This window comes from Sinocyclocheilus grahami, unplaced genomic scaffold, assembly GCF_001515645.1.
Source record: "Sinocyclocheilus grahami isolate Dianchi unplaced genomic scaffold, SAMN03320097.WGS_v1.1 scaffold7.1, whole genome shotgun sequence".
NCBI classification, from domain to species: domain Eukaryota; kingdom Metazoa; phylum Chordata; class Actinopteri; order Cypriniformes; family Cyprinidae; genus Sinocyclocheilus; species Sinocyclocheilus grahami.
In genome coordinates this window covers 2434457-2449858 of record NW_015505186.1, presented here as the reverse complement: position 1 = coordinate 2449858, position 15402 = coordinate 2434457, and the positions used below count along the sequence as shown (strand labels likewise).

Genomic DNA, 15402 nt, shown 5'->3' with positions numbered 1-15402 from the left:
TATATTTCTTACATTAGAAATATATTTCTTAAATTGTGGCTTGTATGTTTCTGATTTTCAGTACGCTACCTTTGTGTTGCAGTGTTGCTTTCACATTTGATTCGGATCATGTAGACCCACAGCAGCCGATAGAGAGATTCAAGTGCCACCCGGGCCATTTTATGGTCTTTGTTCTGAAAGAAGAGCACTTCGCTGTAATTTCCAGTTACGTTCCTGTGATGCATCTAATAAATTATGATCACCAAATATGTGCACTTTTTAAACTTCTGTATAATTTCCACTAATTCCATAATTTACACTATTTCAACAATAAAAAAGCTTCAAACAGCAGATCAGCTTAAAAAAATAAAGAAAAATTATATAAGAAATGAATATTTATATAAATTATAATAAATTAACATTTATATAAAATTATATATAATAAATGGATTCATAATATATATTTTAACACATTTAATTGTATTGTTTTAAAGGGGTCATATGATGCGATTTCAAGTTTTCCTTTCTCTTTGGAGTGTTACAAGCTGTTCGTGAATAGATAAGATCCCTAAAGTTGCAAAGACTAAAGTCTCAAACTCAAAGAGATATTCTTTATAAAAGTTAAGACTCGTCCACGCCCTCCTAAAACACCTTGTTTAAACACGCCCCCACATATCTACGTCACTGTGTGGGAAGATTTGCATAACACCGCCCAAATGTTCACGCAAAGAAAGAATGTGTAACTTTGATTCTCGCTGTACTATTGTTGTTGCCGGCGCCGCCACCATGTCGTGGAGACGCTTTGTGTTTCATTATGAAAGCAAAACTACTTTGTTTGGCCTTCCAAAAGAGGACACAACTAGAAATCAGTGGTTAAGTTGTATTTACAACACTGTTCCAGAACAGTTCAACCCAAATATTCAGATGTGAGCAATGCATTTTACGGAGGACGAGGGCAGTTTCCTGGGAGAGTAGCCTACAATGCTGGTGTTCTGACAAATAATGCTGACTCACAGCCTGTAAGTACGCTTTCATACATAAAGGATTTGCCACTGATGATTCAAACGCGAGTTTTGAGCAGTGTAGAATTAGCGCTTGTTGTTTGTTGTTTCTCCGATCACAAATGCAGACATGGTTTTATATTTACGCGGCGCGATGCAACACAATGCGTAAAAAGACAGTACAGGTCATTATAATCAGTAATTATGTCCCCACTGGATGCAACAAATGCCTCGTTTATAATGGGTTTTATTGTTTTTGTCTCGTCGCTCTGGGAGACGGCATCACAGTATGGTAGGGGGCGTAACATTTCCGTCACACACTTCAGGTATTTGGCCAATCACAACGCACTGGATAGCTGGCCAATCAGAGCACACCTCACTTTTCAGAACGATGAGCTTTGTAAAAATCGACGCGTTTCAGAAAGGCGGGGCATAGAGGAGAAACAATAATGTACAGTATGTGGAAAATAATGTGTTTTTTGAACCTTAAACCACATAAACACATTTCATTACACCAAATACACAAAATAATGTTCTTTTTTAGCATCGTCATATGACCCCTTTAATATATTATAGGTATATCAATAAATGTATCCTATTGTAAGGATGTTTATATATTTTACTGTCAAGGCAAATAAACTGATTAAAGGGGTCATATGACAATGCTAAAATGTAATGAAATGTGTTTATGCGGTTTAAGGTTAAAAAACACATTATTTTCCACATACTGTACATTATTGTTTCTCCTCTATGTCCCGCCTTTCTGAAACGTGTCGATTTATACTTTTAAACGGTCTGTTCTTTCATGTTTTGTGTTTCTTGGCTTTGGTGTTAAATTTCCTTGGACTTTTGACCAAACGTGGACACTAAGGGTCTGTTTACACAACAAAGTTTTCAGCCAAAAACTGGAAATTTTTTATACGGTTTGCCTGTTAGTTTACACGACAAGGGCGTTTTGGGGACTGAAAACGCATATTTTTTTCAAAGTGCAAGTTTTTGAAAATGCCACCATTATCGTTTCCGTGTAAACACCCAAAACGGGAATCTTTGAAAACGGTGACGTTATGCGTGTGCGTAGTAAGTGTAAGGTATGTAGACATGCACAGTATGTGTCAATTTTAAAGGCAAGCGCGAACAAACATACACAACAATGGTGGAGTACATGGTACTGTTGTTGCTGCTCAAGAGTTTGCTAACGCTTCTTCAGCAAAGTGTAGATTTACTTCACCAGTACTACAACCAACAGCGGAGGTTGTAATAATTATATGTTCATATACAACATATAATCGTCACTTCCCTACAGGTACTGTTTACTAACAAGGTGACAGCGCCAACTACTGGCCTGGCATACGTAATACAGCTTTTTTGGCCGTTTTCGCGGATATGTGTAAACCAAGCGGCAACCTTCCGGTCTCTCTCATGAAACCAACACGGAAGTGACTAAAACTGCAATTCATCAACTGGCCGCTAGAGGCTGGCTCCAAAAGTTAAAATGCCCAACTTTACAGCAGAAAAAAATATGTTTACAGCCTGGTACAAAAAGTGGCTTTGGTCTATATAGCTAATTTTGCCCTTCATGACAACTGTGAGGGGGGTTAATTTTTTTATAACTCATCCGTTTAAATTATATTAAGCCTTAAAGTTCTGCATAATTACGGGCGTGGCCACTTGAGTGACAGGTGGATTGCCGTTGCTGTCACCGCCGTCGAGCTAGGTGGGCGGGGTTTCAGCAACCAGCTCCCGCCTCTTTGCCCATTTTTGATTATCCGGGAGTGACGCGTGGTGACGCGCTGCCAAGATGGCGAAACCATCGAAAAACGCTCTTCAGAAACCTACGGGTGACGTCATAGACACTACGTCCATGTTTTTATACAGTCTATGGTGTAAACGCGAATCGTTTTGAAAACATTGTCGTGTATATGAGAAACTTTTTAAAAACGCAAGGGAAAAACTTTTCTGTTTTTGACTACATCGTCGTCTTGTAAACGTAGCCTAAAGCAAACAGATATTTTTCCTACAGGTCAAAACCTTCATTACATAACAAGTCAGCAGCTCTCAGACTAACTGCAGCAGACTGCTGCAAGTACAACATTACAACTGCCTGAGACTCAAAGACAATGAGAGATAACGGAAATCAGATTAAGAGCTGAAAGCTTGAAAGAAAGATCCAGCATCTTGTTAAACATCATTGCCAGAAGGTCTCTCAGTGCTGCACTTCATGGTTATTTTGCACCTCCTTTTTCTTGCCCCAACTCATTTCATTCATTCTATAACTCTGCCTCTCTCACACCCCGACACAGGTATAAAGACTGAATTGCTGAGTACAGAATGTACACTGAGATGTTATAGCTAATGATAAATGATTCTCCTGTCCTACCTGCCTCCCCTTCAAGCATGCATAACTTTCCTACATGTTGCTGCCCTCCCTCTGCATTTCACACATTTTTAACAGCTATTTGCTTATAACAGCTGCCACTTTAAATTTCTGTGCACTTGACTGATGGTCTCCAATGATTAAAAGAACATGCAATCACATGATGCTTACACAACTGCCTTGCACAACAAAATTGCATTAATTTTTTCATGTGATCTGTTGCAATATGCTCATCCATAATCTGACGTCATCTCAGGTCTATTGTATCACACAAGTTTTGTGGATCACAAAGACTCACTTTCAGGTTGGACAAGCAGTTGTTGAGGAAGACGTGCCATCTGTTTAGAAAGATTTGCTTCTGGCTCACACACAGCAGACATGTTACCAATGGATACAGAGCCTGAGAAAGAAAAAAGACAGATCAATGATTACATTATACAGTATGTCCTTAACAAGAACTGTAAAATTCGAAAATTGATCAAAGTCAGTGAATCACTCTAGAACAAAGTGTATTCAAACTCTCTCTCCCCTACACCTCTTTATATCTGTAGCAATTCAGACACACACAAATTCCTACTGAAATCATTATTAATCATGGTAACCACTATTCCAATAAAAAAAAAACATAGTTTGAACAGGTCGCAGCTATAATCAAAAAGTGATTAAAATAAACACAAAAACAAAGATTTGTTAATATTCTTAGACAGCTTAAAGCAGGTATGAATTTAATAGTGTAAAAATAATTGCAGCAGGCATGTTGCTATGGTTTCATTAAAATATTTGCCAAGAAAATGTCTGATAGCACATTTACTGTTAGTAATTTCATTATTGTAAATTATTTTTAAAAATGTCACATTATTTATTTAAGTGCATATGGGTATTTTTGGGTTGAGAACTACACTTTAAGAGGCACTGCTCTCAAACATATTTTAGAAAGTACTTTGCTGTCATAATAATTTTCCACTTGAGTTGTTATCTTTAAGCTGGATTGCAAAATATTTAGCGGCAATTTGTGGCAAACAAATAAACTGAAACGATGCCCTTTAACAAGAATGTCAAAATGCACAACTCACACACATCACACAGCTAGCTATTGTGTCCCGCAGGTTAGGAATGTATAAAATCAACAGTTGTTATGTTAAGTTTTGAAAATGTGAAAACATTTTTAGAGATGGACTATTTGAAACATCACAGACAGCAAAAACATGTCAGCTATGAGCCAATTACTGTTGATGCATCTCCCTCTACTGCTCTCAAGCTTGGGCAAAGAGAGCCAGACTTGCCAGAGAGTGTTTCTTCCTGGATGACAGGTCTAACGTTGTATCGTAGAGCGTTTCCACAAAATTCCTCAAACAGGGCACGTTCACCTCATTCTTTACCGTCTGAAGAGAAACATCATGTTGAGAATTACAGTTTGAATAGGAAACTCATTCAAATTTAAATCTGCATACAGAATTCTGTAAACTTTTTCTTAAACAAATTCTAATTTAGTGCATAAATAAAAAACACATTTAAATATTTAAGCATTCAAATACTTAGCTTGGCTTTGTTTACTGCAGCAAAGACGGCTGTACTTACTGCGGCTACAGGGACGAGTATCTCTACGAAGAGTCCAGCCAGAGAGTGTTTAATGTCCTTATCTTTCACCTCCAAGAAATACTGAGCACACTCCTAAAAACATATAAGAGTTCAAGAGAAAGATTTTTATTTATCATAGTGTACACTGTTTGTCAATTAAAATAGAACATTTGTAGTATCGATTTGGTGTGTACCTGCATAAACTGGAAAGACGCTTCAAAATCTTCCACTGGGTACATTTTAATACGAAAGAACTTGACCCCCATAATGAGGCTGATGGTGCTCTGGACCACATACGGGCTCTGCTCTTTCTGCCTGAGCTCCTTCAACTCTGAGATGAACTTCTTCCTCACTGCAGGAAACCTGGGACGAATGGAATGGTACTAATATTTATAAAAAATAATACAGCTAAATAAATATAATAATAAAAATATAGCAAAACAGCAAAGTTTTAGTTTGACTCCCATCATTCTGTAATGGCGATTTAACTACAAGCTGTTGCTTGTTTATCCATATTTGCATAATATATCTTATGATAAATTGCTTATGATGTTTCTCATTTGTAAGTCTAAATGAATAAATGCAAATTTATGGCAAAGCAACATACAACGAGACATGGGTAAAGATGTCAGTCCACATGTGTACATAATTTAAAAATACTTCAGACAGTATACAAAAAAGATTCCTGCCTGAAAGCATTCCACATCTACTTTAGACAGATCGACCAAAAATAAATTCAAAATGTACTAAACTCAAAAAAACAACAACAACAATAAACAGATTTTTAAAGTCACATTCAGTACTTGTCTGTTATTTAAATATCTTTTAATTGTCTTCAACTGAGGGCTTTTCTCAATATTCATTACATATGCAACCAACTGCAATTAATAATAATGAGAATATCAGTAAATTAATTCAATCAAATTACAATGGGAAGCTCGAGTTTAAATCCATTCCACCAAAGTCAGCAGATTCTGTTTGGCCGGGACTTGGATGTTTCTTGTACACATGTGTTAGGGAGTGTTTGTGTGTTTGTGAGTTCACGCTGACAGAGGGAGAGATCTTCAGTCCTATATTTAGAAAGGCATCTGGAGGGGGAATAGGGAGGCATCTCTCTCTGCAAGACTCGATGTTTGTTTTAGGTGAGCTACAACTGGCTACTTTCCCACTCAGAGAAATAAAGCAACCATGTGTATTTGCACTGTACACACTGTTTGACTGAATTATGCCATTTATCATGTACTGCATTGGGGAGAAGAACAGACCCATGCATACCTAACATGTCGTTCGACTTCAACAAACATATGTAGACTCCAGAATTTGAAGACTTCCTTATTATTAGTTCAGCCACAAGTACATTTTTCACACTATTAAATATGGAAAGAGGCCATTACTGTCAGTACTGGTGCTCTCACTCTGATAGGGAGAAGCTCCATCTTTGTGACACTGATGAAGCTCCCTGTGAACATGACGAGATGTCTCGTCTGTCAGGGTAATGGGCTCCCATTAGTGTTTCATCTAACACTAGACACTCTGTCACAGGAAGAAGAATGCCACCATAATTTTGAGCTTGAAACCAGGTCGCTGGCTTCAAGAGGAATCATGGAGCCATCCATTTCGAGGTGAGGTGGGAATTTTAAAGCAAACGCATGTAGTTTTGGTTTAGGATCTAGATTTTACAGTGGTGGCCCAACACAACATCAAGCGAAAATGGTTTAACTGGTCCAAAATCTTACTCCACATAACTGTATATTAAACTCTAAATATGTTCTGATTTTACTGCTTCATAATTTACCTGGACTGGGCCACGACACCGACAACCTCTGCATACAGATCAGCCACTATGTGCATGTTGGTTGTGTTGGGCCCAAGGTACCTGCAGGACAGAGAAAGACCATCATTTTTACTGGCTAAACAGCACTTACATTTGCAGTGAGTACACTCGACTGAGGGAAAATTTAAATAATGTAAAATGCTTAATAGGCAGATTTACTCATGCAAACACATGCAGGAAAATTATGGATTATGGTGGATGGAGGAAATAACTTGAATGGATCGTTACCCCTCTTTGTACTTAAAGTGTTTGAAGGCCAGGTTAATGACTTCCTGAATGAGGCCATCCAGAAGAGGGTGGAGAGGGATCTACAAAGAAAGCCAGAAAAAGGAATAGTAAAAATACATAAATTAACATAAATTAAATAATAGAATATAATTAAAGAATGAATTTCATTAATTAATATATTTATTTATTACTTTATATTAAATAAGTACAATAAAATAAAACATAAATTATTAAATCAAAATTGAAATAATAATTATTATTACCTGTTTTAAAACCTCAATAAGCACAAGTGAGAATATGAAGTCTATTGCTAAATCCCTTCTTTCCATCAGATAATCTTTCTGCTGTTCATCACTGAAAGAGAGAGGGAACAAGAAACTGAATAAATCCCATTTTGATAAACAATCACTGCTTGCTTAAGTCAATAACATAAATATGCTTCCGGGGTTTGTGCCATGAGAGCTTCTGAAATCCTCTATGGCCTGTATTTGATTCTGAAGCACTGATGTAACCAAACCTAACTGCCAATAGCGATATTTGATTACGGTCTGCGGACATGAGATTGCATATCACTGCTGAGGAATTTCTACCTTGCCTTTACCATTAATATGTGGCAAATAATTTAGGCTAAGAAAATGTTTTAAGTGACCCATTTCTAAAATACACTATTAAAAAACATTATTATGAAAGTAGGCTTCCATAGAAATGTCCACAGGAAAAAAATCCACCAGACGATACTAATCTTGTTAGTGCATCTATTCAAAAACAGCCAATCATAACAGCCCTTTAGCTATTACTGGCCTAATGTCAGATGAGCTGCTGTGCAGTGCACTGCAGTAGAGATTGTATTTCATAAGATGAAGGCAAGGCTTCCAGATGACAGGCTTCAATCACATGCTTCCATCCACACTAGATCACACATACTGTACATAAACACACAAATATACAGGATCCTATTAGCACGCTTATGCAAAAGACATTAAATCAGATTAAACTGACTTAAAGAGCAGATACCTTATTTTGTGTGCTCTATTTTTATCTCAAGTATACTCTATAGACAGGGTTCAAACTGGCCAAACATTTCACCATACCCAATATAAGAGTTTACAAATTTTACAGTTTTAAAAATAGTTCAGAAACGTTAATGTAACTTTAATAATCTTGGTGAAGATTTGTAACTTCAGTGACTTTAAATCTTGGTGAAGACTCACTTTTTGGACTTGGTGTTTGCACGTGGGCGGTACTCATGGGACTCGTCTTCCAAGCCGTTCTGTCTTTTATACCAGTCAAATAGCGTCCGCAGGATGGAGGGAAGACAATACTCAGCAAGAGAGCTCATAGTGCTGATCAGCTGTGGGGAAACATTGGAAGCGACTTCAGGAAACTGTTCATCAACTGTCACAGCACTAATTGTACTGCACAAAATGCAAAGGGAATTAACTCTATGCACGAAATTGAATATTAGCATACTGCTTACTGTACAGTACATACTGTATACCTATTTTATAAAAATAGTATGTGAAACCGTATGCAGCATCCATATTTTAACAACGGAAGTCATCTGGGTAATTTATGCATGCAGACAATTTACATGTTGTGCATAGCGCTTAATTAAAAAAAACAGTGGGTAGTACGGTATGGCCAACATTGCTTGAATGCGCCATATAAAAGACTGTAATGCTACATTTCAATTTGTATTATATATAGTATACAATATCTATACCCTAAATAGTATTTAAAATAAGAATTAGTGTGTTATAAATCATAGTATGTTGAAATGATTATCCCAAAAGATCTAAAGAAAGTAACCTGTGGCTAATATTGCCCACCACCCATTGCGCTTTACAGAAGGATTCAGTAGTATGTCCCAAAACATGTCAATTCTTCTGCTGCACACTCAGAAATATGTACTTTTTCTCCAGAAAATGAATACATACTTTTAGGGCATACTGTAGCTTAACTAGGCAAATTGAGATGCAGCATAAATGAAATGTTATTATGGGTGGTATTCGGGTCAACAGAAAACAGACAGAATTTAGATCCAGGGAGTGGAGACAGTCATACAGGCTGAGCTAAACCAAATAGAGGAAGGGAGGGGTGTCTGGGCAGAGACGGCCTGGTATTCCCCCAACCACTGCGAGATGTTCATGCACACACACACGTTCAGACTGCTTAAGAATTCAGTACAGAGGGGTAAAGTCGGGACAGCATTGCACCAACTACAGGAATGCTATTCTTAGGGTCTGACTGATGATGACTAAAAATCTACCAATAGAGAATGGCAAGAAAAGTTGGATGGTATGGCAGCAGATCATTTATTCGTTTTCAACGTTACTTTATCATTTCCAGAGCTATCAATTTTTGGTGGAAAGAAAACAAAAACATATCTACAGCCCTTATTGTTTAATTGTGAGTGTGTATCAGGCAGGATAAAAGTCTTAAAAGTCAGGAAGGATATGGAAAATGTCACTTGATCTCACCTGATCAAACTGTGGGTCTTCTCCTCTTTGTAGAGACTTGGTGAGGGGCTTTTCCTGCAGAACATCAAAAAGAACTTAAGAGTCGTAGATAATTGGCTGCAGATTCCCAGCTGGAAAACAATTTTTCTTTTGTAATGAATGAACTTGAAATAACATATAATACAATCGCCATTGACTGAATAATTTGGCTTTCCGTGTTCTCACTGTTATTTGATAGCGGGCGCTATTAAAAATCTTCTGAATAAGTACAGAATCTCCAGATCAAAACACAAGTGAAGAATCAGCAAAAACAAGAGACAGCAAACGTAAGCAGATGCATATAAAAATAATGCGTATAATGCATATAAAAATAATGCTTTAAACGTTGCTTTTTTAATGAAACATATTAACATTCAAGTGTTCATAAAAAAGCAGAGGCTCTATACTTTCTTTTGACACATTCATACAGAAAAATATTCTGGGGGCCAAGAAATTTTTTGTGAAAATGATCAAAAATTATGCCAGTGACTGGCAACTTAAAAAAAAAAAAAATGCTGGCAGAGAAAGAGTTAACTTTAGAGGCTAATTTTAATTCAGCTTTCAGCTGCCAATAAAACTGTAGTAATCTCAGAATTGTTGACCACTTTATTCCATGTTGTCGCTCCAAAATCTGTGTAACAAATGCAAAAAAGCTTGTCTTGGTGTGCCTATAGCTCACGTGAGCATTATCAATGATTGAAAGAGGTCAGCGAAGACTCTCATACTCATTCTTAGCACTAAAACAACTGTAATCCTCTGAATTTAATCTAAAGATGCCACAGCTTTAATATGCAGGTGTGGGAAAGAAGCCCTTGAAGCCAAGTGAACAACTTAACTGGGGTTGGGTCTGAATGTCAAATCAAGTGATTAACCCCATAACACATAGTCACTCTTGTGGACACACACACACACACTTTCAGGTTAACAAGGGTGGACATGGTCAAAGGAGAGCTGAGATTCTACAAACAGGTTGAATATAGATGTCTAGGTCATGGCTGTAATCTGTTTCTAAAGGTAATGATTCTATTATGGTTGATCTTTTAATCTGATGTGAAGTTACTGCTGTGATCTATAAATTGTGAACTGTACATTACTGGCTGTTGACTTGAAAATGCACTTGACAAAACTCAGCACCTCAACTGCGATGACAAAGTCACGAATGTGAAATTGATTCATTAACTTAAAGCACACACTGTCCAGGCACAGCATGTCTATGCACAGAGATATTACTTAAATGGGTGTGTTGAGAGCTTTGACTGCTTCCTGTTTGGTATGTGAGCTTTTTGGCTTGAACATACCAAGCAGACGAAACTCATTCCTGTCCACTTAAATCTGCACTCCAGCATAATGGAATTACAGTGATACAGAGAGACCAGGCAACCTGAGCCACTGCAGCAAAAACATACGCAGTATCTCACGGCTAGTAGTGCAGTTTGAAGATATATTGTGAAGTATTAACATTCGATGCCTGCCAACTAAAGCAATTACTAATGAAAGCCAAAGCACAGTCATTAATAACTTGTATGCCATGGCTGTTACATATCTCTCTAGGGCTAGACTTTATTTACTTGCATTTGGGGTCTTGTGTCTCAGATGATCTGCATGTAAATGCTTTGGAAAATTAGATCCCAAGAGATGTTTGACTTTGTCTTGCCTGAAAAATGTCTGACATCAAACAAAAAAAAGGGTCTCTTACCAGTGGTTCTGCCATGATGATGCGTATTTTGCGTTCAGACAGGGTGGTGAAGTTGGCGAACAGGCTTTTGAGGACATACTCGCCCGGTTTGCTCTCTGGGTCCACGGTAATCGGCATGGTGGCAACAGGACCTTTCCTCTCGCCCGGAGCGCTGTTCACTTGGGGGAGGGGGCGCTTTCCTATGGGGGATGCTGGGAACGCACAAAAAAAAACAGGATTAGTTTATTATGGGTCTTATTAGTAGCTCAATTGTTGCGCTAATCAGTGCACTGACAAGTGCCAACATGTTGTGTAGTGCTAGTGACTCGAGTGAATACAACTTGGGTGATTTTCTGATCCCACACAGAAGTAAAAGTGCTTGGCCAATCAAATGCTTTGAGATGGAATCAACTTGCCAGATTATCAAATTAAAAAACATGACTGATATTTTGACAGATATGAAATACTGAAAGTGGTGCTGTCAATGAGTACGTTTACATGGACAACAATAATACGATTTTAACACGATTAAGACAATACTCTGATTAAGAATCTACCATGTAAACAGAGATTTTTTGATTACTTTAATCCGGCTAAAGTCATATTCGAAGTAAACAAATCGAATTAAGACACGTGGAGTATTCCTATTTTAGTCGCATTACTGAAGTGCAGTATAGACATGTAAACACCTTAATCACATTATTACTGTTGTGTAGGACTTTTCGCCGCATTTTGCAACAGGATACACACACGGCAGTGGTCAACTGTTTGACGGCAAATTAAAGAGCTTCAACACCGCCATCGTCTGTATGCAGGTACAAATAATTAACTGCACTTGAAGCTTTCATAAAATAAAAAATGAAGCACCCAAAACTGTACATGGCATCATCACGAAGACAAACTATATGTTTATACGTGAAATTCCGGAGGGGTCGTAATGACGTGTGCCATTAATCGAACTATGTACTATAACATGTAAAACGGGAACATGAAAGGATTATTCTAAAAGCAACTCATGTAAACACCATAATCATAATATTGGCTTATTTAGAATAAGGTAAATAATTAGATTACTGATGTCCATGTAAACGTAGTCAATGTTAGGGTTGAGGCCTAAGTCTACAGTATGCCTTGAGAGCACCATCTCACATGGGCCAGGGATGGAGCAGCTGGTGTTTTCATTTTTGGCATGACCATGTCATCGCTCCTAAAGGAGGGAGGGGGGTCAGCAGTCAGGCCGGGGCCGGGGGAGCCCACGTCATGTGGCTGCAGGGGCTTCGAGCATGTGCTCCTCTTAGAATAGACCCCTGCAACCTCACAAGTCACAAGCTGCAAAACGAATAGGAAAAAAAAATTCCTAACAGCAATATGAGCAGTTTAAAGAGACGTGCAGTAGTTTAAAATTGAGGCAATTACCTCAAAATGATGATTGCATAAGTGCTTTTATGAACAGTTAGAGATTAAAACTCTTAAAGGACTGTTCATTAACTATTTTTTGCTAATATAAAACTATCCATGTCAAAACAGTGACGCACTGCTGCTTAATCCCCCATTCAAGCAGCATCAAAAGCAGATCATTCCTCTACACAGTCACAATTACACTTCTTAGGTCTTCATTGTTAACTACACCTTTTCAGTTTTTTTAAGAATATGTGAGTAGTGTAGTGGATGTTTGTCAAATCATTGCTACTGCATGCGGTTGCGGTCTCTGTAATATTCTGGTGTTCAGATATAGTTTGGAAATTCTTTCAGTAAGCTCCAACGAAGAAATGCACTGCACTAAAATTCCTCTGGCAGACCTCACAGTTTAAACTTCACGCCATGTTAATAGGAGTTCATGACCGGACCACTGCTCAGGTCAAGGGTAGAACAATGGAATGATTAGTACTTGTGCTAAATGACATGAGACAAACCACCTAGAAGGAAACCAGAATATTTAGAAGCTGTTGGATGAGTATTATCAAACAAGACCAAAACAGACATTGAACATTTGTTAATCATCAATTTGAATTTACAACATATGGTTGGCTTGACAGTCATCTGTACATAACATTAACGTCAACGACGTTATTTATGGACAAACAGCGGACGTCAGTTGACACCTCCGAATTTGCTGTCGAGCCCGAGCATTTCAAACTGAATGAGGAGGGGAGCTGCTGGAAAGGAATCGTGAAATAGTTTGCTCGCTTCATGAGCCTTAAACACACTATCAGGAATCCACAGAATACAGCCTCCTTATAGCAAGCGCTGAGAACATGAACAATACCCACGCACCCGCAGACCTTTCACTTATGTGGCACCTACCAAGGCCCTTGATGAAGCTGATGACGCTGGCCCGACTCCACCGTACGGGAGAAAGCTCCATGATGTGGCCGTGTCAGTTCCAGTAATCCAAAACAAAACTAGCCCTCTACCTCCACCAGAGCTCCATACTTCCAATCTGTCTTCCCGCACTGTCTTTGTAGACCTGCACCATGCTGGGCAGCCCTATCAAACAGCCACAAACTTGGGATAGCAGGGCTTTGCTCTTGGAGTTATAGGAGTAAGAGACCGTAAGTTCAAGGAAACACAGCCTTCCTGTGTAGCTCCTAGTAGACTTTTGATAAAAGCAAGCCCTAACTGAGGAGAAGGTCAAGCTGGAATTCAAGCAAAGCCAAGAGAGAGAGAGTGAAAGATTGAGCGAGAAAGAGAGAGAGGGTGGGAGGGACTAAGTGGTGCTATATTTAAACTCAGGACTGACACACACTCTTCTAACACATTCATTTCTTTTTACTGGGGGTACACACAATTAATCTTCAAAACATGTACACATATAGAATTTGTACATTTCAATTAAATCTATAAAAGCGTTACATTCTATGAAAGAATTAAAATGCCCTATATGAATACGCATTGTGACATCATGATACCCATTATGACATTGTGATGTATTTATGATATCATCAGTGTATTTCAATTGGAATTCACACTCAGTGAAATATGCTATCTTAATGACTATTGTGACACCTCACTGGATTTCACTGCACACTTCAGTGAATCCAGTGATTCTGATATTATATTTCACTGAATATCATAGGTATGATATAAACATTAGCAGAAGGGCTGTTGTGACATCATCACTACATTTCAATGTATAACACTGGATCACTGGAGTGCAGTGATGATGTCACAATAGCATTCTGATATAATGTTTAAATAATACCTATGATATCCATTGAAATATGATATTGGAATGGCTTTTGTGACACCATCACCGCACATTCCAGTGAAACCAGTGGTATCCAATGAAATATAGTGATGACGTCTCAAGTTATTCTGATATCATATTTCACTTCATCATTGAATCCAGTGGTATCCATTGAAATGCAGTGGAGTGCGCAGTGATGACGTCACAACAGCCATTCTGATAATATAATACCTAGGGATGAGTACCGAAACCCGGTATTTAATCGGTCCCGGGGCTAAATTATGAAAGACCGGCATATCGATAAGCTCTGACGTTAACGGTTCTGCTATCGGTACTGGAGAAATTAATAAAATACACATACATTTATTATTGCACATTATCTACATTATCTTGCAAATTCTATCTCACCAGAGTTGCCAGCTATTTTTCAAACATTTGTCTATGATGCATTTTTGCTATTCGCAATTCAGAAGCGAGATCGCGCCCGCGCCGAGGAGCTTCAGCACGCGCAACATGAAAGCCCTGTTTAATTATGATAGAAGAGAGAACTAAACATTCAAACATCTGCTTACACTTTAGGCATGTGGCTGTTTTATTAAGCTAATTTTATTTTTTGATTTTGATTTTGGCTTCTAAGGATTATACAAAAGAAGACATGAGGTAAAGCTATTAAAAACTAGCTGCGTTTCGTCTTGCGCAACTTCTTTCCCTTCACGGCGGTGCGCATTCGTTCCGCCCTAAAACCCAAACTTAACGTCAGAATCAGCTAAATCGGTGATTGTTGTAAGATGCCGTCTTTACTGTTGCTAAATTGCGGGACATGTTTGATAATAAAACGTTGAAAGCACAATCCGCACAAGAGACGCTGTTCCTCAGGCTGAAATGTGTGTGCGCATGTCCAATCGATCAAATACACACAAAAAAATGTCAAAATGGCCGGCTTGGAGAGTATACTTAAACACAGTTTATGTCTTAAGCGGAGGAGAACGGTTGGAAGAAAATCCGATGTATCAATATATTGTCTTAAGACTGGAGCTTGGGCCATCAA

General features: G+C 38.2%; 1 protein-coding gene across 1 annotated transcript in view; it reads right to left on the bottom strand.

The window, feature by feature from the left end:
* Positions 1-15402, bottom strand: part of LOC107589495 (protein furry homolog) — a 45568-nt gene that overhangs the window by 27168 nt on the left and 2998 nt on the right. The window contains exons 2-12 of the mRNA XM_016277946.1: positions 11189-11379; positions 9475-9528; positions 8206-8345; positions 7258-7348; positions 6995-7074; positions 6728-6808; positions 5127-5295; positions 4933-5025; positions 4638-4736; positions 3653-3754; positions 70-173 (exon numbers count right to left, since the gene is read on the bottom strand). Of these exons, the coding sequence (XP_016133432.1) occupies positions 70-173; positions 3653-3754; positions 4638-4736; positions 4933-5025; positions 5127-5295; positions 6728-6808; positions 6995-7074; positions 7258-7348; positions 8206-8345; positions 9475-9528; positions 11189-11379 (1204 nt within the window). The remainder of the gene's footprint in view (positions 1-69; positions 174-3652; positions 3755-4637; positions 4737-4932; positions 5026-5126; positions 5296-6727; positions 6809-6994; positions 7075-7257; positions 7349-8205; positions 8346-9474; positions 9529-11188; positions 11380-15402) is intronic.